General features: G+C 37.9%; 1 protein-coding gene across 5 annotated transcripts in view; it reads left to right on the top strand.

Moving 5' to 3' along the window:
* Positions 1-1,775: 1,775 nt before the first annotated feature.
* Positions 1,776-27,103, top strand: part of Naa16 (N-alpha-acetyltransferase 16, NatA auxiliary subunit) — a 61,150-nt gene continuing 35,822 nt past the window's right edge. For all 5 annotated transcript variants that reach the window (XR_007979222.1, XM_052190857.1, XM_052190858.1 and 2 more), the window contains exons 1-9: positions 1,776-1,967; positions 5,831-5,915; positions 8,543-8,647; positions 10,352-10,509; positions 11,971-12,105; positions 13,215-13,368; positions 16,158-16,277; positions 20,937-21,032; positions 24,215-24,321. Coding sequence is in view for 4 of the 5 variants with exons in the window: in XM_052190857.1 (XP_052046817.1) it covers positions 1,914-1,967; positions 5,831-5,915; positions 8,543-8,647; positions 10,352-10,509; positions 11,971-12,105; positions 13,215-13,368; positions 16,158-16,277; positions 20,937-21,032; positions 24,215-24,321 (1,014 nt within the window). In the remaining variant the exon portion in view is untranslated. The remainder of the gene's footprint in view (positions 1,968-5,830; positions 5,916-8,542; positions 8,648-10,351; positions 10,510-11,970; positions 12,106-13,214; positions 13,369-16,157; positions 16,278-20,936; positions 21,033-24,214; positions 24,322-27,103) is intronic.

Raw genomic sequence — 27,103 nt, forward strand, 5'->3', positions numbered from 1 at the left:
AGTCTGGAGGGATTTGTTCTCAACTTACCAGGACTGAAATTACAAGTGTGTGCCACCATGCATTTTTTCCTTTTTAAACAAGATTTACTTTAGTTTTGATTGTGGTGTGTGTATGTGTGTGTGTGAGAGAGACAGACAGACAGAGCACATCACAGAGGCTAGGAGCAAGGAACAGGTCCTCTGTGTACAGAGGAGGTTGGCGAGAGCTGGGAACCTGACTATGGTTCTCTGGAAGAGCTAAAAGTATTTGCTGGCCGAGTCATCTCTTCAGCTCCGCCTGGATACTTTTTCTTTTTTAAAAACAAACAAACAAAACCCAATCAAATGAACAGCAACAACAAACCCCAAGAAACAAAACAAGGTTGTTTCAGGCCAAGCATCTGTGGCACACGCCTTTAATCCCAGCACTTGGGAGGCAGAGGCAGGCAGATCTCTAAAAGTTTGAGGCCAGCCTGGTCTACAGAGCAAGTTTCTGGACAGCCGAGGCTACACAGAGAACCCTCTCTCAAAACAAAACAAAACCCTTTCAAACAAAGGGTGGGAGGAGGTATAAGATGACGTTCAGTGAAAGCTAACCTTGCATCCTTCCTGTGGTGTCTCATGTAGAATTAGTACCTATAGTTATCTCTGGCAAGTGATTGACAGACCCCTATCTTGAGTCACCTTCCACGTTGGGCAGTGGTAATGCATGCATTTGATCCCAGCTCTAGGGAGATAGAGGCAGGCAGATCTCTGAATTTAAGGTTAGCCTCGTCTATAGAGTAAGTTCCAGGATAGCTAAGGGTACACAGAGAAACTATCTCTGAAAACCAAAACAAAACAAACAAAAGGGCTCTGGAGTGTGCCCCCCCCCAGCCGGATCGATTTAACTGCGGGCAGTTATACTGGAGAATGAACTCAGGTTTATAGGCTGAACCTTTTCCTGAAGCCTCCTCCCTGCCTCCATTTAAAAAAAAAAAAAAAGATTCTCTCTGCATAGCCTAGCCTGACTTTGAACTGTAATCCTCTTGCCCTCGATTTTCCAGTGGTATTACTACAGGCACGTGCAGAAATTAGGATTCAGAATATATATGTTTCTATACATATGTTTACATACATCTTTTAATACTACACCAACATCTAGTATGCAATCCTTCTTGTCAGATGTCTATTTGTATGCTGTTACATGCCATTAGTATGTTTTATTTTTTGGAGAAATCGTCCCTGGAGCATTCTAGGACTGTATCCTGCTTTTCCCATTATTGGGCAGCCTATGTGGTGAAAGAGGCAGTAGACTCGAGGACCAGCAGACCTATTAAAATACTGCAATTATTGCTGAAAATGTAGCCGTCCCCTACACGGCTGAGACTTTTTTCTTTCTCCTTCCTACCCTCTGCCTAAAGTGGCTGTCACACCAGTTCCATCATTTCAAGGTCTGATCACTACTTTGCTATGCACTGAAAAGAGAAGGCTTCTTTTAAAAACAGCAAGAACAGGAAAAATGGATTTTAAATCAAGAGTCTTCATTGTCTTAAGCAGGGTTTCCACTGCACAAAACAAAACAAAACAATAAAAGTTAATTCGGTGAAAAATTTACATCACCTAGGGCAGAATCCTAATAACCAGCGTGAGACGAACAGCGTCCTGAGATTAGGGAACACGAATGAGTTGGCGCTGATGAGGTGACAGGAGCCTTAGCTCTGCACCGACCTGGAGACCTCCCCAGGGAGAAGATTCTAGTCTTTCTCTCGGCCCCGAGACTGCGCCTGCGCGCCGCGGGGGGCGGGGTCCTGGTCGCCATCTTGGCGCGCGCGGGCTTCCCTCCCGGGCCGCCCACTGGAGTGCGCTGTGTTCCGCTTCCCGTGGCATCCCGCTGAGGTAACCCGCGGCCCGGGTCCCGGCTGGTCGGTCCAGCAGGCCTCCCCATCGCCGCGATGCCCTGCGTGCAGCTGCCCGCCAAGGAGAGCGCCCTCTTCAAGCGCGTGCTGGTGAGCGGCGGCCCAGCCGACCTCTGCGCGCTTTCTTTACCACTGAGCCGGGCTCTCCTCCGGCTGCTTCTCCTCCCCTTCCCCGCGGCGCTCCCGGTCCCTCTCTTCCCCCCGCGGCGCTCCCTCCAAGTCTCTGTATGGCGTGCGGGGCTGGCCCCGCTGCGGGAGCTTTCCAGAAACTTCCCTGGCAAAGCCGCCCCGCAGAGCAGTCAGAGCTGTTTCGGGGCGGGCTGGGCCGACCACCGCTGCTTGGGGGTGCGGGGAATTGGAGCCCGCGAGCCTAGGGAGCCCATGCCTCTGGGCGGGAGAGTTTGCACGTTCGTGCTGGCCCCGTTTTGGAAGCAACTTGCCAGAAACTTGCTTCTAACTGGTCCTTGTGCTGAGAGCTGCAGAGACTTTGCGCTTGAGACTATTTACGTGGCTTTGAAATAAGCCTTAATAATAACAACAACAACAACAACAATAATAGCCTTGGTCATGTCAGACCCATGTCAAGCGTTTAAAAGATGTTCGGTTTTACGTTTTTTAAATTTTACTTAAGACGTGGTCACTCTGTAGCTCTGGCTGGCCCTGATCTCTCCAGGCAGACAAAGCTAGCCTAGATTTTCGAGCTGCTCTTTTTGCCTCCTGAGTGTTTGGCTAAAAGGCATTTGCCACTATGCCCAGACAAGAAGTTTTTCTCTGGGAGGTGTGCCAGCATATCTGCCACCTTGGCACCTTTACCGTTTTCCAGATTATATTCTTTGAGGGAGGAGAGAGGTGACATGCTTGTCAGTATGGCCTGGGGCGCTAAGATTTAGAAAACAATTATGAGTTAACAGCTGTGTTTTCTAAGATGCCCTTTAAATTTTGAAAATGTGGTACTTGCAGGGCAAGCTTTTAGATTTCAGGGTGAATTCATATTGAGAGCACATGGCTGAATAACAGTTAGCATTAATGAACTTTACTGTAAGTAAAACTGACCATAGAGTACTTCATTGCCATCACCTGACAAAAATTTATAGTAGTACTGGTTGAAGCCAACAGAAACTTGACATAGTATTGAGAATGTTAGCAGTGATCAATGTACAAGTGGACTGGGGGACTTTTTTGTTTTGTTTTGTTTTTGAGATGGGCATATATCTCAGGTTGACCAGAGACAACCTTGAACTCATTTTACAGTTCTGGATATCACATCTAGCCTTGGGATGAATAGTTCAGATCTCAGTTTGATACAGTTAAGTAGAGAAGCATGTTTGGCAAATAAATGACAAAAAGTGTTCACTCCTTTGGTGACTGTCAAAGATCAGTATTATTTAAAGAACACTTGATACTCTTCCTCCGAAGTTTCTCCTGCTATATCCCACTGTCTTTGTTAATTGTCAAGTGAACCTCTATAGTCAAAGTTGGATCTTTAAAAAATTTTTTTATTACATTTATTTGTGTGCATGTGCACACACCATGATGTCTGCAGAGCTCAGAGGACAGCTTTCTTCCAGGGGTTGGTTGTCCCTTCCCACAGTCATAGGCTGTCAGGCTTGGTGCAAAGCATCTTTCCTAACTGACCCATTTCTCTGGCCCTATTTTATTTTACTTACTTTGAGATTAGGTTTCAGAGTTTCACTCTAGCCCACAGTAGGTTGTATAATCTAGGATAGCCTAGAACTCAGGGCAGGCCTTTTGTCTCAACTTAACTTCCTAAGGACTGGGATTGGTTGATTATAGGAAATGAGCCACCAGGCTTGGCCACATTTAATTTATTCATATGGTTCAATATTTTTTTCTGTTACTTTTGTCTTCTAACCATTTACTAATCTTCCCAGAGCCAATCAAGAAAATTCAGTTTAAATATATTTTAATGATGACTTTCAAATTATCACCTCCACATACAAAATCTGCTGCAAGAATTAGCTATACCCTTGGTGCTGTTTTGCTTTGAATCTAGGAGGATGGTTTTATTGAATAGCTCTTGATTACTTGTCTAGCGTAAAGAAGTCTAGACAAGAATTCATCCTGGGGGGGCTGGAGAGAAGGCTCAGTGGTTAAGAGCACTGACTGCTCTTCCAGAGGTCCTGAGTTCAATTCCCAGCAACCACATGGTGGCTCACAACCATCTGTAGTGGAACCCAATGGGCTCTTCTAAAATAGCTGCAGTGTATTCATATACATAACATAAATACAAAAAGAATTCATTCTCTTAGAGTTCACAAGATGGTTCTGAAGATGGTAAATAAATAGAATGTCAGAGGCAATAGAGTGATAGCACTGTGTAGCAGATGAAAGCGAGTAATCCATAGAATGGATAGGCAGAGGTGTAGCATGGTCAAGTAGGTGAAGAGTGGCTTAGGTCATAAGGAACAGCCAAGGAAAGGTTGAGGGAAGAACGTTTTAGTTAAAAGGAATATAGTATAGAAGCCCTGCAGTGGAGGGAAAGCTTGAATACTGAGGGATGGGACATCTAGTCTGAACAGTAAAATTGATAAGGAAGTGGGGAGGAGCCTGACTTGTGTGATTCGGGAGTGAAGATGCCTTTTATGCTAGCAGTAGATGACTGATAGTCTTTGTAGCTGGACCACAGTTTGCAGCAACCGTAGGTTTGTATCTCTGTTCAGAGGTTCACTTTCCACATTAGTAAAGTGAGATACACTTTACTATCACTTTAAAGGAATTTTTATAAGAACTAAATAAAATTAAGAAGACAAAAGAGAAGTATTGGCAAAGTCGAAGAGAAAATGGAACCTTTGCACATTGTTTTTGGTAATGGAAGTCAGTACTGCCAATATAGAAAACAGTGTGGTGGGGCAGTGAGATGGCTTAGCAGGTAAAGTGCTTGGACCAGAGTTCAATCCCTAGAGCCTGTAGAAAGGTAGAAAAAGAGGACCAACTATATAAATTGTCTTCTGATCTGTACACACACACACACACACACACACACACACACACTTAAAAAAAACTATATGGAGGAAGTTTCTAAAAGCAAACTAAAATAAGAATACCCATAGAATTACCATATGATCCTGCTGTCCCGCTGCTGGGAATATCCAAAGGAATTGAGATCATTATGTTGGAGAGCCGTCTGTAGTGTTTATTGCAGCACTCTTCAACATCATGCATGATAGCCAATGACTGGAAACAATCTAGATGCCCTTCAATTGATACATGGTTAAAACACTGTGGCACATACAATGAGATAGTAATCAGCTAGAAAGAATGAAAATATAGTATTTTCAGCAACATGGCTGAAATTAGACATGGTAAGTGAAATAAGCCAGGCATAGACAGACTCTTCAGGGACTTGAGGGCCCAACCAAAAAAAGTTGATACCAGAGAAGTTGAACAGAAGTAACCAGAGGTGGATCCGAATGACTGGAGGAAGGCACTGGGGAGAGTCGTTCAGTGTGTACTAAGTCACAGTTATGTGGCTTTAAATTTCTCTCTTCTGTTTCAGTGTTAGTTGATGATTATGCATCTATTGAGTTTATTCTTCATTTATGTCTTTATCTCTTATAATAGTGGAAATGCTATGTGTCAAGGCATATATAACTGCACTTAATGCTGTGATTAATACAAACAGAAGAACATGTCATCACATTTTAAACTTTGGATCTTGAATTTATATGATATGAAAATTGCTTCATTATTTTATTTTATTATTTTTTTATTTTTTTATTTTTTTTCGTTTTTTTGGATTTGGTTTTTTCAAGACAGGGTTTCTCTGTATTGCCCTGGCTGTCCTGAAATTCACTCTGTGGACCAGACTGGCCTTGAACTCAGAAATCCGCCTGCCTCTGCCTCCCAGAGTGCTGGGATTACAGGCGGGCGTGTGCCACCACCTCACGGCACTGCTTCATTATTTTATAAAATAACCTGCTGTTTCCTTTTAGAAATGTTATGAACAGAAGCAGTACAAAAATGGCCTCAAGTTTTGCAAGATGATTCTTTCGAACCCGAAGTTTGCTGAACATGGAGGTACTGTCTCATCTGTTGCAATGTTGCTTTGGGAGAATATAATTCTAAAACTAGGCAGGACTTTTGACAGTGAGGGAATACTCAGATTCTAAAGCTGTGACTCTACACATGAATGCTTAGCATTTTTGGTTATATTTCAAGTTGAGCTGGTTTCATGCTTTAGTATATGTGGTGCCTTTATTTTTAGGTGAGGAAGTCGGTGAGAGACAGATGAGCTAATGTGCATGTTACCATCCCCCTTCAGAAGGGCTTCAGATACCAGACGAGTTCAGATTTCGAATTAATTGTTTAGATTACCAGTTATACACACCAATTCAGAAAATCTTGAAATTCTAGATTCAGATCTTGGCTCATTAGAATTTGGGACTTTTGGACTAGGGATGCTTAGTTTATAGGTTAGAGTTCTTTCATCTGTCACTCTGACTAGATTCTAATACTTCAGTTTCTTGCATATAAAAGTAGGCTCTTGTTTGCAGTATAGAATAGTGTGAAGATAAAGACATACATTTTATTCTTTGAGTTGTTTTTATTATTTCTATGTTTATTTATTGTGTGTGTGAGTGTCTACTAGTTGCATGCATTCCACAGTACATGGGTGGAGGTCCAAGAACAACTTCAGAGAATTGGTTTTCTTCTACCGTGTGGGTTCCCTGGGTTGAACTCAGGTTTTCCGGCTTGGTGTCAAGTGTGTACTCACTAAGCCATGTGGCTGCTCCTATTTACCTAGTCTTTATATAAATATGTTAACATCGATTCATAATTAGGTTGTTAGGGGTTTTTTAAAATTATTCCTTAAAAAAGTCTACATTTATTTTTTTTTCATCATTTTTACTAGTTGGGATTGTTTGTTGAGAAGATCAGATTGGTCTTGAAAAATTATGGTTCATAACATTGCTAACTACTAAGTTCTCGCAGAACACTAGGACAACTTTTAAGACCATTTAATTAGGAAAATAGGCAGATACAGTTCACCTTTCTAAAACTGTTAGGTAAATCTTTTGAAGGAAATGTAAGTTTTCATTTTATGAAGTTCTGGATGTGTGAACTCAGGTCTTTACAATTGCTCAGTATTGCCCCTACTGAGACCAAGTCTAACCAATCATAAGCTAAAGTTTTTATTATTTATTTATTTATTTATTTATTTATTTATTTGGTTTTTCGAGACAGGGTTTCTCTGTGTAGCCCTGGCTGTCCTGGAACTCACTCTGTAGAGCAGGATGGCCTCGAACTCAGAAATCCGCCTGCCTCTGACTCCCAAGCGCTGGGATTAAAGGCGTGCGCCACCACTGCCCTGCAAGTTTTTATTTTTTATTTTTTAATTTTTCTATTTTTTTTGTTTTTTTAAGACAGGATTTCTTTGTATAATGGAACACTGTTCTGAAAACTACAGTTTCCAGAGATCAGTTTGAAAATCACTGCTGCTATCTAAGTCCTTTGTGGATTTTTCAGAGAAATACTTTATAATAGATCATCTTCATCTTTCATTAACTTTGTAACTTTTTCTTGGGTTGCTCTTCTATAGTATAGTGTTATGCTGTCCAAATGCAAACTAGTGTTAATTAGCTTAAGTAGAATTATTAAAGTAAGTTTGTTGACAACAGAGAATCTGTTTAATATTGAATATGGTGATAATGATTACAACATATATTTTTAATTAAGTACAGTCACTCTTTTTGTGAGGTATAAATTAGATTATGAGCCATGCATTGGTGGTGCATTCCTTTAATCAAGGCCAGCCTGGTCTGCACCGTGAGTTCAAAGCTAGCCAGGGCTATACAAAGAAACCCTGTCTTAAACAAACAAACAAATAAACAAACAAACAAAAATTAGATTATGATTGGTTAGAATTGGTCTCAGTGGGGTGGGGCAATACTTGATGGTCAGTGTGCTTCTGAGCAGTTGCAAAGACCTGCATTCACCTATTCAGAACCCATGTAAAAGCCAGGTATGGGGTCTGTAATTCAGTGCCTTAGCAGTAAGCTGGGATGTGGGGATAGGAGAATCTCTGGAAGCTCGTGGACCAGCTAGCCTGGCGAAAAGCAGAGAGATCCTTCTTTAATAAAGTAAGTGAACATTGAGGAATAGCATCTGAAGCTGTCCTCCGATTTCCACATGCATGCCTGATGGATTCACCTGCACTCACATAAACATATAGACACCAAAGAAAGGAACTGGCCTTGAGAAAGTATAGAATTACTGTACATTTAATTCAAAAGGACTGGGATGCCTGCTTTGTTAGGATTTTCAGAGGACAATATAAATCCCTCCATATAGAGTCTTCTAAAGGGTAGAACTCTATTTCAGTCTAAGGCATTTTAGAATAGGACTTAGGTTAAAGAAAATCTGTTCTGTATTGAATATGGTGATAATGATTACAGTGTATGTATTTAGGTAGTCTTTTTGTGAGGTATAAATTAGATTATGATTGGTTAAAATTGGTTTCAGTTTGGGGAGGAGATGCTTCAAGCCAATAGTAAGTTCTGCTTTATCATTTGTACCTTTGTGATGAAGATAAAAGCCGGGGTAAGAGTAGTTAGTACTTCAGTAGATCTCAGGTCCTAGATAACAAAGTCCTAGGGGAGTAACTTGAATCTTTGATTTGTAAACAGATTAAAATTATTTTTCAGAGACTTTGGCCATGAAAGGGTTAACATTGAACTGTTTAGGAAAAAGAGAAGAGGCATATGAATTTGTTCGTAAAGGACTTCGCAGTGACGTCAGGAGTCATGTCTGTATCCTTTTGCCTTAGTTTCATGGATTTGTTTTCATTTACTTGTCTTTTCTAATTCAAATTTTACAACTTTTCTGTGAATCATTGAAATCTTAGGAATTTTTGTTTGTTTCTTTTGTTTTTTTGAGACAGGGCTTCTCTGTGTAGTCCTGGCTGTCCTGGAACTCACTTTGTAGACCAGGCTGGCCTCGAATTCAGAAATCTACCTGCTTCTGCCTCCCGAGTGCTGGGATTAAAAGCATGCGCCACCGCTGCCTGGAAATCTTAAGAATTTTAATGAAGTCTATGTATTTACCCATTACTCATCATCAGTAATTAGCAATATTTTGTTCCTTATTCCTTTTTGGAGTATTTTAAAGAAAATCTTCATAGAGAAACAGAGACCAGTTCTTGCCTTAAACATCCATGAATTGATATTTCCCTATTTCAGAAAATGAATTTTAGTTTTTTGATCTATATAAATATTTGTGTTTCTTGATTTTTTTGTAAGTTTTAGAAGAAATTTTTTTTAAAAAAATATTTATTCATTTATGTTACATACACTGTAGCTGTCTTCAGATGCACCAGGAGAGGGCATCAGATCTCTTTACAGGTGGTTGTGAGCCACCATGTGGTTGCTGGGATTTGAACTCGGGACCTCTGGAAGAGTAGTCACTGCTTGTACCCGCTGAGCCATCTCTCCAGCCCTAGAAGAAAATTTTAATTAATTAATTTATTTTTTTGGAATTTTTTTTTTTTGGATTTGTTTTTTTTTTTTTTTTTTTTTTTTTTTAAAGACAGGGTTTCTCTGTATAGCCCTGGCTGTCCTGGAACTCACTCTGTAGACCAGGCGAAATTTTTAATTTAGAAGAAACCTATTTTAAAATAAATTTATCTGTATCTGTAGCTCAGTAGTAGAATGTTTGCCCAGTGTGTGCAAGATGTCCTGGGAATAACCCCCAGCGCTGCAAAACTAGCAAATGAAAACCAGTCTTTATTTTGTGTCAGGAAAAACTGGTTCTTTAGCTTGAATTCTGTTAACAGAGACATAACATTTACTTCACTGAATCTTTACAGTACTTTCCATTTGCTACTATTTCAACATGTAAACCACTTTTAAAAAAAACGTTAAAGAAGGATTTTTGGAATTTTTTCATTTCCTATGTTCATGTTGGTCTTTTAACTTATTACCCTTGTGTATCTGACATTTAATTCATGTCAGAAGGCTACTATTTGCCATGCATAGTCTCTGTATTCTCACATATTTAACTTAGGGGTCTCTCAAAATACTAAGTGGTTATTTTCTTATCCCAGAGTTTACCCTACAGGGTAGAGAAAGGTTGTATAAGTATGGCTGTTTTGGGGGCTTGGCATAAGATAAGCTAAGAGAATAAAACTTAATTTTGTGTCTTTTAATATCACTAGTGAATTAAATGGTGGCTATATTACTTAGAATTGGGTAATATCTACACTTATTTTAGAAAATAATGACAGTCTTTATTAAGTGAATTTTGAGATTGTTTGGTTACAAAAGTAAGGGAATTGAATCACCCAGCTTGAATAGTCAAGGGTTGGCTGTTTTTATTTATCCTATTTGCCTGTTTCTAATTGTCCTTTCCCTCCGATCCAGATCATTGTGAAACAGATTCCAGATGAAAAAAAATTTGAGGTTTTTGCATAGTATATCTTAGTGTCTGTGGATGTCTGTATTTCCTTAACTTGATAGGTTGGCATGTATATGGCCTCCTGCAACGTTCTGATAAGAAGTATGATGAAGCCATTAAGTGCTACCGAAATGCCCTCAAATTAGATAAAGATAACTTGCAAATCTTGAGGGATCTCTCCCTATTGCAGATTCAGATGAGAGATCTTGAAGGTTATCGAGTAAGTAGTCTTAAATGTACTTTTTAAATACAGGGGTTTATTTATTTATTTATTTATTTATTTTGAAGAATGGGATTGAAGGTGTGTGCCACAACATTTGGGGTAAGGATTACATTTTTGATACCATGTGAATTCAGAATGCAGTAAGCCTAAGACAAGATTGTTATACCTATTTAGACTGTCCTATGATAATAGTTACAGAGTCCTCATTCTTGAGCACTAAATAAGGGTAAATTGAGATGGCTCAATGGGTAAAGACACTTGCCACCTACTTTTATGACCTGAGTAGCATCCCTGGGACTTAAACTATGGAAGGAGAGAACAGACTTCTGAAAGTTGTCTTCTGGTTCCACAGGTGTACTATGGCACATACACATTCACTCATGCATGCACACAAACACACACAATTTAAAAAAAATATATTTTCTTTGGTGTAAAAATATTATACTTTTTATATTATATTATTTTGTTTTAACATTTTTGCTAAACTGAAAATAGATTTGACATTCAGCTTTTACTGAAATCTCGAAGATTACTTAGCTTTTTTTAAAGTTAGTAAGCATAAAATAATATGTAAAGGTTTGCCATGAAGATCCATTTTTCTCTTTAGTTTTGTAAATGGTATTGTGTCTGTCTGTCCATAGGAGTTTAGGTACCTATGGAGGCTACAAGAGGGCACTGGACTCCATAGAATTAACACTGTAGGCCATTTTGAGTTGCCCAGTGTGCGTCCGGGAACTGAACTTGGGCCCACATTAGTACTGTGTTTGCCAGAGACAAAAACTGACCCATACTTTAATGAAGGAGAGAGTGACAGAGAAGTGAGAGTGAAAGTAAGATTAAAATGATGTAACTTGATGTTCTGTGGAAAGGGGCCAGACATGGCTAAGGATCTGAAAACGGTGGTGGCCTCCTTTGCACCACTTGACTGCCGTGGAACAGTCAGCAAAGTTAAAAGACATTTTTTAGATTCAGTTTGCCGAAAACACTGAGAAAGAAATGAGCTACTTTTGGGAGCTAGGGTCCCTGTGGAGAAGTTGGATTTTCTGCTACCTAACCTTGGTTTTTCTAGGGTATCCATGGAAGAGTTTCTGATATTTTATTCATAATATTACAGAAATTCAGCTGCTTCATATTGGCAGTGGGTATTCCATTGGAGAGCCCCATAGCGTCTCCCCTGTGTCCGCCCTGTACTCGGGACCACTTATAGCAGTGTAAATAAGCTGGGCTCATTTGATATTTCTAAAAATCTAGTATAACCAAAAGGTATCCTAATTTTATAACAGCCTCACAGTAAGGACTACGAGACACAGACAATTTAAACTAGAAATGTGAAACACATCTTTTATCATCTTTTAGAACTGATACTTGTTGATTGAAGTAATTACAGTGTCATTAAAGATTATTACAATTCAGATGAAATATAAGCATGTTAGATAAAGAAAAAATATTCTTTCCTAGGAGACAAGATACCAGCTTCTTCAGTTGCGCCCGACACAGCGTGCTTCCTGGATTGGATATGCCATTGCTTACCATTTGCTGAAAGATTATGATACAGCGCTAAAACTATTAGAAGAATTTAGACAAACACAGCAAGTAAGAACTTTTATATTTTTTCCCTAATATTGCAGACTAAAATAGTTGAGTTTTACCTTTCAGATTTTCTTAGAAAAGTATGAAAAAATTGAAAAATATTTCAAAATAATTAGGAAAAAAGTATAAAATTCCCAGTATTAAATAAACTAATTCTTAAGTTTTATGGGCAGTAATCCCAATATTCTGATAGATAAATAAAATATGACCGGTAATGGATCTTATCTTGTAGGTTGTGTTATGGGTGCATAGTCCTGGGTCAATCCTCAGAATTAGAAAAAATAGTAAAATGAAATGAATTTGGAAGTTGGGGGATTGTTTTTATGACATATATTACTTTAGTTGTGAATATGGAAATGGTATGTGTGTTTTTGTTTTATGATAATGTATTTGGAATATCTAGAACACTTACCTGTTTTATAAAGCATATTAGCTCATTTAAATGTTAACATTTTTTTATAATTGTTAGGTTTTACTTAAAAAGTAAAATATATAGAAGTAGCTTAAGTTTTTCCTGCACCTTTCCAGAGGTAAGCACTAATCTGAAATTAGTATAGAGATTCCTTTTCATATATGCATGCCATGCATAAATCTGTAAAAGATACAGACTTGTTTATATATTTAAGAATTTACCTGAGAGTTTTTGTTTGCTTGTTTGTTTTTAAGGTAGGGTCTCATAGTGTAGTCCTGGCTGGCCTTGAACTCAAGATCCTCTAAGCTTACCTTTCTTGATGCTGAATTCTCTGGCATCTGCTTCTTTGAGCATTGGATTACAGTTGTGTGTGCTGACAGTACTCCGCTATGCCCTGTTTCACAGTATTTTCTTGAAGAAATTTTGTATAAAACTTTGCTAAATTTTATTATTGGTTCTGTTTTTTCTTTAAAAATTCTTGGCAGATTCCTTAAGATCTGTCATCTACTTTTATATCTGGATCTAAGATCTGTTCCTCTTCATTTAGCCTTATAAACCTGTTTTATTTTAAAGATGGAATTAATCATTTGTTAACCTATATTTAACTGCTTCTGGATTAAATCTGCTAATGAATCCTGAGTAAAAAAACAATTAAAGATCTGTAACTAATTTATAAGATGATTTGATTGTTTTCTTCTAGGTTCCTCCCAACAAAATAGCTTATGAATATAGCGAACTGTTACTATATCAGAATCAAGTGATGAGAGAGGCAAATTTATTTCAGGAATCTTTGGAACATATAGAAACATATGAGAAGCTGATATGTGATAAACTTTTGGTGGAAGAAATTAAGGGTAAGTTGATTTGGTGGTGGTGGTTGTTATTTTGTTTTTTGTTTAATTTTGTTTTATTTAGTGGCCCTTTAATTTTTGTTCGAACACTTAAGTAACCCTGTGTATTTGGTGGCTGTCTAAGCATTTTGTTACTAAATCATTATTAATTTAATCACCATGACATTCTTTTGATGACGGGGGGTACTGAGGAGCTGTTGTCCTCTTGGTAATATGTAACATTTTCTGACTTGGGTTTCTAGTTATTTTATGTATATGAACGTTTGTATGTATGTTTGTATGTATGTTTGTGTACCATGTGCATGACTGATGCTTTCAGAAACTTTCATAAGTGTTTGGTCCTCTGGAATTGGAGGTTTTGATGGTTGTAAGCTGCTGTGTGGGTGCTAGAAATTGAACCCAGGTCCTCTCCAAGACTAGTCTATGCTCTTAACCACTGAGCCCATATCTTCAGCCTCTAGTTGTTTTTTGCCTGTTTAAGATTTGTTTATTTTTTTATTATTTTTTTTAAAGGCCTTTTGGTTTTTTTGTTTGGTTTTTTTGTTTGGTTTTTTTTTGTTGTTTTTTTGTTTTTTTGAGGCAGGGTTTCTCTGTGTAGCCCTGGCTGTCCTGGAACTCACTTTGTAGACCAGGCTGGCCTTGACCTCAGAAATCTGCCTGCCTCTGCCTCCCAAGTGCTGGGATTACAGGCGTGCGCCACCACGCCCGGCTTGTTTATTATTTTTAACTGTGTAGATGTGTGTGTCTATATGTGGGTATAATAGGTGAGTACAGTTGTCAGGGATGCAAGAGGCATTGGATTCCCTGAAGCTGCAGTTATAGTTGGTTGGTTGTAAGCAGCTCAGTTTGAGTGCTGGTACTAAACTTAAATTCTCTGCAAGAGCAATACATGCTCTTAAGCACCTAGCCAGCTTCCTAATACCCAACTTAGAAATTTATTATAATTAATATGAGTATCAGTATTAGTGATGACACTTTTTCAAATTATCAATAAAATATAATCAAGTATTCTCTTTATTTTTATTATTCTACTGCCTGTAATTGATGGAAGCAAAGAAAAAGGGAATTATTTTTCCTTCTTGGTATGTTATTGATATTTTTGTGATTAAATATTAATATTAATCAAATAAACAGGCAGTTGTTTCTCTGTGGCTTTCTTTGTCTCATAGCATTAAGAAAGAATATAGTTGGGGCTGGAGAGATGGCTCAGCGGTTAAGAGCGCTGGCTGCTCTTCTGAAGGTCCTGAGTTCAAATTCCAGCAACCTCATGGTGTCTCAAACCATCTGTAATGAGATCTGACGCCCTCTTCAGGTGTGTCTGAAGATAGCTCAGTATAGTTAGCTATAACAATAAATAAAATCTTTTAAAAAGAAAAGAAAGAAGTTATTACAAAATAAAGTAGTTATTACAAAATAAGTATGATACAGTGACATTGGTGTCATTTAAAAAAATCTTGTAAGTAGCTTTATTATCACATTCATTCATATGTTGGTAGTAAAGATTTGTGGAGCTCTAATCTTGAATAAAATAACCAGTTCTCAATATGGCTTATAGAGGTGGTGGGCTATGTTATTTTTTCCAGTGAACTTTGTAGGTCCATTTAATATTCCTAATGTCATTTGTAATCATTAGTTTATTAAGATCCTTTCAAAAATTGTGAACGTTAGTAGATTTTCAGTTAGTTGATGATCTATGTGCACTGTTTTGTTCTGTGTGTGCTTTCTCTGCTCCATGGTAGTAGCAGGTAACATGTTTATGGGAGAGAACATACGCTGTTGCCAGTTATATATGGGGTAGGCAGGACAGTGATTTGAAATATAGTTGTGCAGGAGTAAACATGTTAGGGCATGTTTACTGTTTCTCTATTACCCAACAGCTATGTCTGCGCATTTTGTATCAGGCCTGACTACTTGCTCACGTTCACAAAGTGCTATGTGTGATGTAATTATACCTAGTTTAATTTTATTTTGGAAATTGATTATATAAAATGGAAAAATACTAAGAATAAATTATATGCCATCGACCCCAGTATGATGAATGTTAAGTAATATCACAGAGAGATTCCCAAGCCTTTTTTTTTCCTTTGAATTTGGTTCCTTGGGGAATTTGGTTCCTTGGGGAATTATTGGGAATGGGAATTAATGTGTTGTATATTCATTTAAGAGAAGCCTCTTTTACCTTAGTTTAAGTGTACTTCCCATCGTGTCTAAAGGCTTTTAGAGCCTTATTTTCCAGACCCACATGCGATTTTTGTAAAAAAATGTTTGACCCTAAAAGACAGTGAATGCACTTGTCAACATGGCTTATTTGGTTGCTTGCTGTGAAATATGTTAGATAATTGTGCTAAGTTAACCTAAACAATTTTAATGATCTAGAAAAGAAACCAAGAGAATGGACAGTTATTTAATACAGGAGCTCATCAAAGAAGACATATTTAAATTTTACAGTAATAAGGTTGGCATATTTCATTTGGATGATTTGCCAGTTGGATTTTCTTGTTTTGCTTTAGTTATATCCAAGAGGCCATAAAAATATGTATAATGAAAAGATACTTTTTTTTAAACTAAGAAGTTAGTATCTGTATATATATTTAGGGAATGGGAAGGAGTCAAAAATGAAAGTGGTTTATTTCTGAAGTCAAACTATATATTAATTAATATATAACATACCCTAAGGGAACCACACAGAATTGAGGTTTTCCTAAAATATTTGTTTACTAATAATGCTTAGAGAATTCTCTTGGGTCAGAAAAGTAATGTTTAAGTAAAATGTATCTTTTAATTAATTTTAGGGGAAATGCTGTTGAAATTGGGAAGACTAAAAGAAGCCAGTGAAGTATTCAAAAACTTGATTTTTTGGAATGCAGAAAATCGGTGTTATTATGAAGGCTTGGAGAAGGCCTTGCAACTCCGTATGTGATGATTCTCTCCTACTTCCTTAACTCGCTTTGAAGTGTGCTAAAATGAAAACTGTACTAGTCTCTAAGAATGGATAATTTTAGCATTAACAGTTGTTTTTCCATGTAATAAAGTTACAGATTATATGTGGGCATGAAAATTAACTAAAATGTTCATACTTAAATAACAATGCTAGTAGATGCTTTTAGATTCCTTGTTTGAAATCTTTTTCTCTTTTTAAAAAAAATTTATATTAGGGTCTGTATTAATCAGGGTCTCTAGAGGAACCAAACTGATAGAATGAATATGTATTTATATAAAATTGGATTTATTAGAGCAGCTTGCAGGCTGTGGTCCAGCTATTGAACAATGGTTATCTCCTGATAGAAAGTCCAGGAATCCAGTGAGTCCAGTTCATTCCATGAGGCTGGATGTCTCAGCTGGTTTTCTTCAGTACATTAGAATCTGAAGAACTAGACTCTGAACTTGCCAGTGAGACTAAGGGTCATTTAAGAGTTTAACAAACAAGACTCAAGCATGGTGATACATGTCTGTAATCCTAGGAAGCTAAGGTAGGAGACTTAATAGTTCAAGGGCAGCCTGAGCTATGCATTAAGACCCTCTTTCAGAAACAAATACAGGCCTGGAAAGAGGCCTCAGTGTATAAAGTGTTTGCTGAGGAAGTGTGAGTGCTTGAGGTTAGATATCCAGAACTCTTGTAAATCTAGACTTGGTAATGTTTGCTATCTCTGGAAGCTTGGTGGCCAGGTATGCAGTGTATGCAGCAGTGAACAATAGACCCTGTCTCAAACAAGGTAGAAGGTGAGGACTAACACAAGAGATTGTCCTCTCGCCTCTTACAGATACCATGCCATGCACATGCCAGCACTTACACATATGAGCATGTAAAAACATACATATACACATGTCATACACATACTCAAAACACAGAAAAGCTAACTAAAGAAATGAGGAAGAAAATGAGCATTTCCTTTCTGGAAAATGCATAATTAATATTATATCACTAAAGATCTTAGACTTTAAATATAATGATTGAGTGAAAGAATACTCACTGAGGTTATATGGTATAGAAAGGCAATATAAAAATCATTCTTTTACTTTCAAGCCAAGTCAGTTTGTGGAAAATGAAAAATACGTATCTTGAAATTAGACAGTTGTGACAATTTTGAGAACTCCTGAGGTTGTTATTTCAAATTTTATCTAACATTTGTAGAATTAAATGTTGGTAGGAACAGTTACTATTCCTAAAATCATAGTTATAATTTTATTTCGTTTTGTTTTATTGAGACAAAGTCTTGTAGCTTAGGCTAGCTTTGAACTTGGTATATAACTGGGATTGACCTTGAACTCTATTCTTCTGTTCCAAGTTCTAGGATTATAGGCACATATCACCAGGCCCAACTTAAAATGCTATTTATTTGCAGAAAATGTGTCTGAAATAGTTACAACATTTTAAAATTTTTCTTTAAATAGACCTTTTTAGGAAAATGATTAAAATTAAAATATTGACTAAATATTTTTCAAAAACAAAACAAGAAATGACATGTATTCTGGTTGGAAATTTAAAATAACTGTGGCTTTTATCTTTAAATGCCTAGTTATCAACTAATGCCTTGTCACTAGAGAAAAACGAGGAAGGTTTATTTTGGCCCACCCTTAGGCGTGGGGCTGGGGCAGTGAAGTGGCTAGTGACAGGCAGCAGAGGTGATTTACATGCGTACTCAGCTAGCTTTCCCTGCTCCCATTCCACCCTTGGAGTCCAGCCCGTGGTGCTGCTGCTCATAGTCTCTGGGTTTTCCCTTGTCTGTTTAACCTCTTTTGTTGCTCTCAAAGTCAGACTTAGAGGTTTGTTTTAGGTGGTTCCAAGTCCATTCAAGTTGGCAGTGAAGGCTAACCACCACAGTGGCATAGCAATTAATAATAGAGTCCTTAAATGTTTTAGTAAAATAAGTGTACCATAGTTCACATTTTAAGGTGCTTGACAGTGTAAACTATTGCTTTTAGAACTACTTATACCACCTATGCTTTTAGATTCTTTCAGGTGTTTCCCCCATGGTAACTTCTGTAGTTCCAGCTTGTTACTTCAAATAGGGTGTTAAAATAGTACTATGTTACTACTAATTTAACTACATATGTAAGACTTGTTTTTATCTGGAGTGCAATGCAGAAATATCTCTTTTTCTTAATATACTTAGTAGCCTTCATTAAGTATTTTAGCTAAAGGTCCTTAATGTTCTGTGAAGTCTCTAAATTGTTAACAGAATATGAAAAAAAAATTCAGAGATCCCCATTTTAAAAAATCTAACCATATTAGCACTCCAAAACATAGTACGGGGGGTAGACATGAGTCTACATAAATTCCTTCAAATTACTCAAATCTTACCAGATAACGTCTTCAAATACAATCTTTTATAATCTTGATACAAATAGCTCATTTACTGTGAAGATAACCTGTTTGCATTTACCAAGGACTGATTGATTGTTTGATTAGAAACAGTATCTTCAATATAGCCTTAGTTGTATTGGAACTCCTATGTAGACCAAGGCTAGACTTGAAATCAGAGATACCCACTGTCTTAGTCAGGGTTTCAATTCCTGCACAAACATCATGACCAAGAAGCAAGTTGGGGAGGAAAGGGTTTATTCAGTTTATACTTCCACATTGCAGTTCATCACCAAAGGAGGTCAGTACTGGAACTCAAGCGGATCAGGAAGCAGGAACTGATGCAGAGGCCATGGAGGGATGTTCCTTACTGGCTTGCTTCCCCTGGCTTGCTAAGCTTGCTTTTTCATAGAACCCAGGACTATCAGCCCAGGGATGGCACCACCCACAAGGGGCCTTGATCACTAATTGAGAAAATGCCCCACAGCTGGATTTCATGGAGGCACTTTCCCATGGTAGCTCCTTTCCCTGTGATAATTGCAGCCTGTGTCAAGTTGACACACAAAGCCAGCCAGTACACCCACCTGCTCCTGCCTCTCTAGTACTGGGTTTAAAGGAATGTGGCACCTTGCCTGGGACTATGGGTTATTCTTAAAAATTGCATTTTTTGATCTGAATTATTACTATTATTATTATTATTATTATTATTATTATTATTATTATTTTGGTGTTTTTTGAGATAGGGTTTCTCTGTGTAGCCCTGGCTGTCCTGGAACTCTGTAGACCAGGCTGGCCTCGAACTCAGACATCTGCCTGCCTCTGTCTCAAGTGCTGGGATTAAAGGCGTGCACCACCACCACCCGGCTGAATTATTATTTTCTTTAAAGATTTATTTATTGTTATATGTAAGTACACTGTAGCTGTCTTCAAACACACCAGAAGAGGACGTCAGATCTCATTACGGATGGTTGTGAGCCACTATGTGGTTGCTGGGATTTGAACTCAGGACCTTTGGAAGAGCAGTCTTAACTGCTGAGTGATCTCTCCAGCCCGATCTGAATTATAATATACTTGAAACATTAAAGCCTAAATAGATTTAATTTTTCTTTAAAATATTACTATAGGTAGTTTGATATTATAGTATCTCTATAAATTATGCAGGAATTACATGGTTTCTATTCTGGATATAGTATGTCATTCTTCTGTGGATTTTCTTTATGGTACTAAAAGGTAAATGATTCTTGGATGGAATTTATTACATCTGTTATGTTATTTAGGATAAATAGTTTCCACTTTAAGGAATATTCTTTTTTTGTGTTGTTTTAGACTGATCTATATTTTATGTGCGTGAATGTCTGCTTATATGTCTGTACCTGGTATTCAAAGATGCCAGAAGAGGGTGCTAGATCCTCTGGATTAGAATTAGAGACACTATGTGGGTGCTGGAAATTAAGCCCAGTTATTTTGCAAGAGAAACAAGTACTATTAATGGCTGAGTCATCTCTGTTGCCTCTATAAAGAAACTCTTTTAATAATGTTTTTTGTTTTGTTTAGTTTTGTTTCATATGGAGTTTCCTTGAAGATTTTTAAGTGTCAAAGAAGTTGAGAAATATCATTCATTTTTAAACTAAAACATGAGTACAATCCTAAAACTGTTATTTAAGCTTAATAGGTACTGTAGACTTTTAGGGGGAGGCCCCATCAGTTTAGAGGATTTATATAAGATATATTGTAAATAATAAGTTATAAAATGATTTTCTTTTTTACGGGTTGGAAACTAAGGAATAGAGGAGAAATGCAGCTTCACTGTATGACTTGATGTAAGTGATTTAGTTGAGTGGTATGTAGAATTTGTAGTCAAGAAAAGATGGTTTGGTTTTTCCTGGAGATTTGGTTTCAGAGAATAGTTTTAAGATGTGGCACATGCATTTAATCCTAGTATGTGGGAGGCAGAGTCAGGTGAATCTCTGAGTTTAGTGGCTGAACTGGTCTATATAGGGAACTTTTAGTCAACCAGGGTTATGTGGTAAGATCCTGTCTAAAAAAACAAACAAACAAAACAGGAAACCACATCCACCCTGCACGCATCTACATATACAGGATAATGATTTCCTGATTTTAGTATTTTTACCACCACAGTTTTAAATGATTTTTTTTTTACAAAATTGTGAGCAGCTTTGATACCAACAATGCAATTTTTATCTTAAAGTTCATTACTGTTTTAAATAAAAGTTATGATACTATACTCTCACATTTTTACTGATACTAGGTTCTTTAGACGAGAGGCTTCAGATTTATGAAGAAATTAGTAAGCAGCACCCCAGAGCAGTTTCGCCGAGAAGATTACCACTGAATTTTGTCCCAGGTAATACTAGGATATCTTTGTACTGCTAATAATACTTTTGAAATTAGTAGATACCATTAGTGTTTTAAGTTTTCTTTCTCTTCTAGAGTTTATGTCTGTCTGTCTGTAAAAGTAACTTTCATTCTCCTGCTTAATTGTTGTCTCTGAGGCTTACTGCCTTCATTTGCTAATGTAGCCTCCATAGAATCTTATCTAGGCCTAGAATGTCTTGCCTCTGACTGCTGAATAACCTCGCCCTTTCCAGTTAGTCAGCTGGGCTTAGGCAGGCAGACATGTCTGATTTCTTCCCTACAGTGATTATTATAAGTCAACGAGGAAGAAGAGAGATGATTGTAAAGTGAGTAAATAGTAAAAGTAGTTTGTTTATATAGTTACAAATTAAAGGAGTAAGTGGCCTTCTTTTCTGCCACTGACTACCAAATTAATTTGTTACTATGCTACCCTTGTTTGGGCCATATCATAATGCTTTTGATACTACTTGGTGTAGTCTAGGTTTACTTGAAGAAACTAGGTGTAGTGGACTCAGTCCAAGAACATACACAAAGTAGAAATATGCATATTTTAAGCCACTGCCTCTTACTGTTACCATAATATCGCTAATTCCTCTGGTTGTCTGAGGAAATGCTAGGGAAATAGGATAGAGCTATTTTTGGTTTTAAGGGAAGTACAGATCTAACTATAAATGTTAATGTTAGTTTGTGGCTTTTAAAAGATGAATGCATAGGATTTAATATGAGATTAGAAATCTGAAAATACTATAATAAAGTTTTCTTTCATTTTCTTGATTATTTAATGATATTGCTCATGTGCATTTTACTTAGTGTAGTCAGCTTAACCCAATAACCAATCTAGTCTGTTCGTTTGGGATTGCTGCGATTTATTGTGCAATGTTATTATTCTTATTCACAAATGTATATTGGCATATGATACCGCGTAAAAAATGTTTAATTTGTGTGTGTGTTAAATGGGTGTGGGGTGGGGTTGTCTGTGTGTATATGCTACAGTGTACATGTGGAGGTCAGCTCTGTGTGTGTGTGTGTGTTAGATGGGTGTGGGGTGGGGTTGTCTTTGTGTATATGCTACAGTGTACGTGTGGAGGTCAGCATTGTGAGTGTGTTAGATGGGTGTGGGGTGGGGTTGTCTGTGTGTATATGCTACAGTGTACGTGTGGAGGTCAGCATTGTATGTGTGTTAGATGGGTGTGGGGTGGGGTTGTCTGTGTGTATATGCTACAGTGTACGTGTGGAGGTCAGCATTGTGTGTGTGTTAGATGGGTGTGGGGTGGGGTTGTCTGTGTATATGCTACAGTGTACGTGTGGAGGTCAGCATTGTGTGTGTGTTAGATAGGTGTGGGGTGGGGTTGTCTGTATATGCTACAGTGTACGTGTGGAGGTCAGCATTGTGTATGTGTTAGATGGGTGTGGGGTGGGGTTGTCTGTGTGTATATGCTACAGTGTACGTGTGGAGGTCAGCATTGTGTGTGTGTTAGATGGGTGTGGGGTGGGGTTGTCTGTGTATATGCTACAGTGTACATGTGGAGGTCAGCATTGTATGTGTGTTAGATGGGTGTGGGGTGGGGTTATCTGTGTGTATATCCTACAGTGTACGCGTGGAGGTCAGCATTGTGTGTGTGTTAGATGGGTGTGGGGTGGGGTTGTCTGTGTATATGCTACAGTGTACGCGTGGAGGTCAGCATTGTGTGTGTGTTAGATGGGTGTGGGGTGGGGTTGTCTGTGTGTATATGCTACAGTGTACGTGTGGAGGTCGGCATTGTATGTGTGTTAGATGGGTGTGGGGTGGGGTTGTCTGTGTGTATATGCTACAGTGTACGTGTGGAGGTCAGCATTGTGTAGCTGGCTCTCTTTTTACCATGCAGGCTCTAGAGATTGAACCTGGGTTATTAGCTTTGTCAACACACACCTTTACCCACCGAGTAATCTTACTGACCCATGTTTTTGTCTTTAATGAATGAATAGGCTCAAGTCTTACTGTCATTAGGTTTATATATCTTCATTTAAAAGTAGATTTCTTTGAGAATCTTTCCCTCCTCTCATCACCTCTTCCCTCCATTCCCTCCCTCTTATCCTCTTCATTTTCTGCCATTCTGCCGTTTTCTTCTCCTTTTCCTTGTCTTTCCCAGTCTGGTTTCCAGTTAGCCAAGGATGGCTGTGAATATCTAATTCTTTGTCCCCACCTCCCTAGTGCTGGGAATAGAGGCATTAACAGCCACAACCTGTTTATTGCAGTGCTAGGGATAGAATTTAAGGCCTTTGTGCTCACAGTGGATGCTCTTACCAACTAGGATACATTTTTATCCCCTTTGAATGTTTCTGTTTAGAAAAGAGTGACACCATCTGCTTCTACCACAGCACGCAGGAGGATGTTAGGAAGATGTTAAGGTTGGTAGGAGCCAACCTGAGCTACAGCAAGCTTCTGTCTCATAAAACAACCAAAAATTCTAGAAATTTTTGTTACAGGTAGCAATAATAGGAAATGTACTTGTTTGATGTACAAGTAAGGTGTATATATACACAGACAACCCCACCCCACACCCATCTCGTACACCTTGATAGGGCATTTATTATTTCATAGTTAGTTCAGTCTAATATGTAACATTCTTTTAGTGTCATTCTCTAGAAGATGTTCTCTGTTGTAAATACTTGTAAATTTTTATAACAATCAGTGCTATATCACCAGTACCTGAAATAATGCTAGGGGGGTAGTAGGATGCCTGACACATGACTGAGGAATGAACAGATGTTGAAATTGCTGAAGCCACTGTAGTGTTTAAGAAAATAATTTGGTTATTTCTTGAATGTAGTACTGTCATAGAGTATGTGGCCAACACTGTATCTGTTGTCTTGAGGAGTTCAGACCAAGTTTATGTTCGGGAGAGATTAGGAAGACTACTTGCTCTTGTGATTATAGTCAAGTAGCCAGTAAATTATACTTAGTATTGCATCATCATTTCATTTGCCTGTTTCTGAGTATTCCTTGAAGGTACTTTGAATGGAAATTAGAAGTGTCAACTGAAACATTGCTATTATGCTTTTTTATGTGACAAGATAGTGCTGACTTTGGGGGCTTAAATCTGATGGCAGAATAACTGTTCTGAAGGAGCTTTTATCTGTTCAGTTCTTTAAGAATTGACTCAATCAACCACAGTTTGCTTTTATCTCTAGGTAAAAAATTTCGAGAACTTATGGATAAGTTCCTGAGACCAAACTTCAGCAAAGGGTGTCCACCTCTGTTCACTACTTTGAAATCTTTGTATTGTAATACGGAAAAGGTAAGTTTGGTTTTTATGCAGATTTGCTATTATTACAACAAGATTTCTATAAGCTATGTTATGATTTAATTATTTTCTCTATTATACCAAGTTTCCCTTTTTATCTTCTATACCAAATAATTGTACCTGATATATCAGTTCTATATACCGAAAGTATATGCATATAGTATAAGTGATAACAAAGGAATTACTGTGCTGTAAAGTTTAGAGAAAAGAAAAGTATTTTCAAGATACTGAGATATGCTGAGCGATGGCGGTGCACCTCTAACTCTAGCCTGAGGGAGGCAGAGCTGAGGTCAGGGCCATCCTGGTCTACAGAGCAAGCTCTGGGTCAGCCAGTACTACAGAAAGAAATCTTGTCCCAATAAAAACAAAAAGAAAAATGATATACAGCCAGATGTGATGCAACACACTTGTAATCCTAGCCCTTGATAGGCTGAGGCAGAAGAATTGTCAAGAATATGAAGCTAGCTTGACTTTCACAGTTAATTCCAGGTCTGTCTGGGCTACATAGTGAAACCTGCTCTCAAACAACAACAGCAAACAGCAACAAAATAATAATAATAATACCAAAACAAAAGTCATTATATATTTCACAGTCTAGGGTTTTTTCCCCTCCCAGTTTGTAATCATATTAAAGTTAGAATGGATAGTTGAATTTAACAGTAAAGTACCATTAGGTCAGTGGAATAGGAGTGACTAGTTTTAATTAATAGTTTAAATTCTAATAGGTCTAATAGTTTTAGGAGTTGGAGTGATGGCTCATTCAGCAGTGTAGAACTTGCCGTATGAGCATGAATGTAAAAAATGGGCATGGTCTCAAAATCCAGTACTGGGGAGATGGAGATTCCGGGGGCTTGTGGGCCAAGTGGTCTTGCATAAGTAACTAGTCCCAGGTTTCAAACAACAGGGCACATGCACAAGCATCACACTCATATTCTCTTTCTCACATTCATACTCTCTCTCTCTCTCTCTCTCTCTCTCTCTCTCTCTCTCTCTCTCTCTCTCTCTCTCTCTCTCTCTCTCTCTCTCTCCTTCATATACATACCCTCTCTCACCCTCCCCTCATGTGCATCTGCATACAAGTAAGTATGGTAAAGAAACTGTCTCTACACTTAAGTCTTAGTTTTAAATTTGAAAGATAAATGGATAATTAGAATCAGATAGGACAGCCAGGTGTTGTAGCACATACTTGCAGTTCCTGTTGCTTAGGACATAAAGCAGGAGGATCACTTCAGCTTAGGGTCTGAGACTTAACTTATGCAATATAGCTCCCTCCCCACTAAAAAGGGGAAAAGAGCTAATAGGAAGAAAGTTATACTTTATTCCTAAGCATTGTTTTTTACTTACTAAGGTCTGAAATATTGTGGCTGGTCTTTTTGTAGTCAAACATTTTAAAAGGCACTGTTGGGTATTAAGGTTTCCATCAAATTTCTTTCAGGTCATTTAGGTTTGATCCATACTTTTAAAAGTAATACTTGTGGGTAATAAAATGTTGGAAATAAGATCATTGAAGAGAACATCTGATTGGCTCATGAAACATTGAGGTTCCCACTCAAACCATTTTTGATTTTTTTCTTTTTTTTCTTTTCTTGGAGTCAGGGTTTCTCTGTGTAGCCCTGGCTGTCCTGGAACTCACTCTGTAGACCAGGCTGGCCTCGAACTCAGAAATCTGCCTGCCTCTGCCTCCCGAGTGCTGGGACTAAAGGCGTGTGCCACCACCGCCCAGGCTCAAACCATTTTTAAACCACAGTGGTGGTGAGTTATTATAGTCCTCTCAAGTTCCATTTGTAGGCAGGTTCTAGTGTAGTGGAATCATAGCTTGTTGGGAATTCTAACTCTGTCATTCATCTGTTTGAGCTTAAGTCCTAAAGACCTTAAAGGCCACACAAAGGCCATGCTTTAGGAAGTTACCTCTGCAATAGGCACAAATATTTTCCCAGGCTGGATTTTAATGAAGCTGTAATAGAGTTTCTTTTAATTTAATAATTGAAATTTAATAGAGTTCTTTAGTCGTAATCAGATATAACTGCTTGAAGAAAATACTTAACAGGAGAGGATGGTTGGAATTAGAAGGTTTAAAGTTTGTAAAGTGTTTGAAATATTGTGTTGGTTTCCATCACTGTGAGAAAAATCAGTGATAATCAGCTTCAGATAAGGAAAGGCTTATTTGGGTTCATAGTTTTATGTATATATAAATATATATATATTTATATATATTTTTATATATATATATATATATATATATATATATATTTATATATATATATATGCACACTGTTGCTGTCTTCAGACACACACCAGAAGAGAGCGTCAGATCTCATTACAGATGGTTTTGAGCCACCATGTGGTTGCTGGGAATTGAACTCAGGACCTCTGGAAGAGCAGTCAGTGCTCTTAACCACTGAGCCATCTCTCCAGCCCCATGGGGGGTTCATAGTTTTAAGGTTTGGTCTGTGGTTTCTTGGCTCTGGCAAAACTGAATGTCTTGGTGAGGGGAATGTGTAAGGAGCAGACTTGATTATATAATGGCAGGCCAGCAGAAATTGAAAAGGGAAGGGAAATGGCTGGAATATCAATATACTATGAAAGACATGCATTGCCAGTGAGTCACCTTTCCTCACACATAGGCCTTTCCTAAAATTGCTGGTGTCTTCCAATAGTGACATCAGTTAGGAATTAAAGTAGAGGACCTAAGTTTGAATTCCAGCACCTAATTAAAAAGCTAGGTATAGCTGTGCTTTCCCATAATTCTCAAATTCTCAGTGTCCCATAGTCTAGC

The sequence above is a fragment of the Apodemus sylvaticus genome, chromosome 8 (assembly GCF_947179515.1).
Source record: "Apodemus sylvaticus chromosome 8, mApoSyl1.1, whole genome shotgun sequence".
Lineage (NCBI taxonomy): Eukaryota > Metazoa > Chordata > Mammalia > Rodentia > Muridae > Apodemus > Apodemus sylvaticus.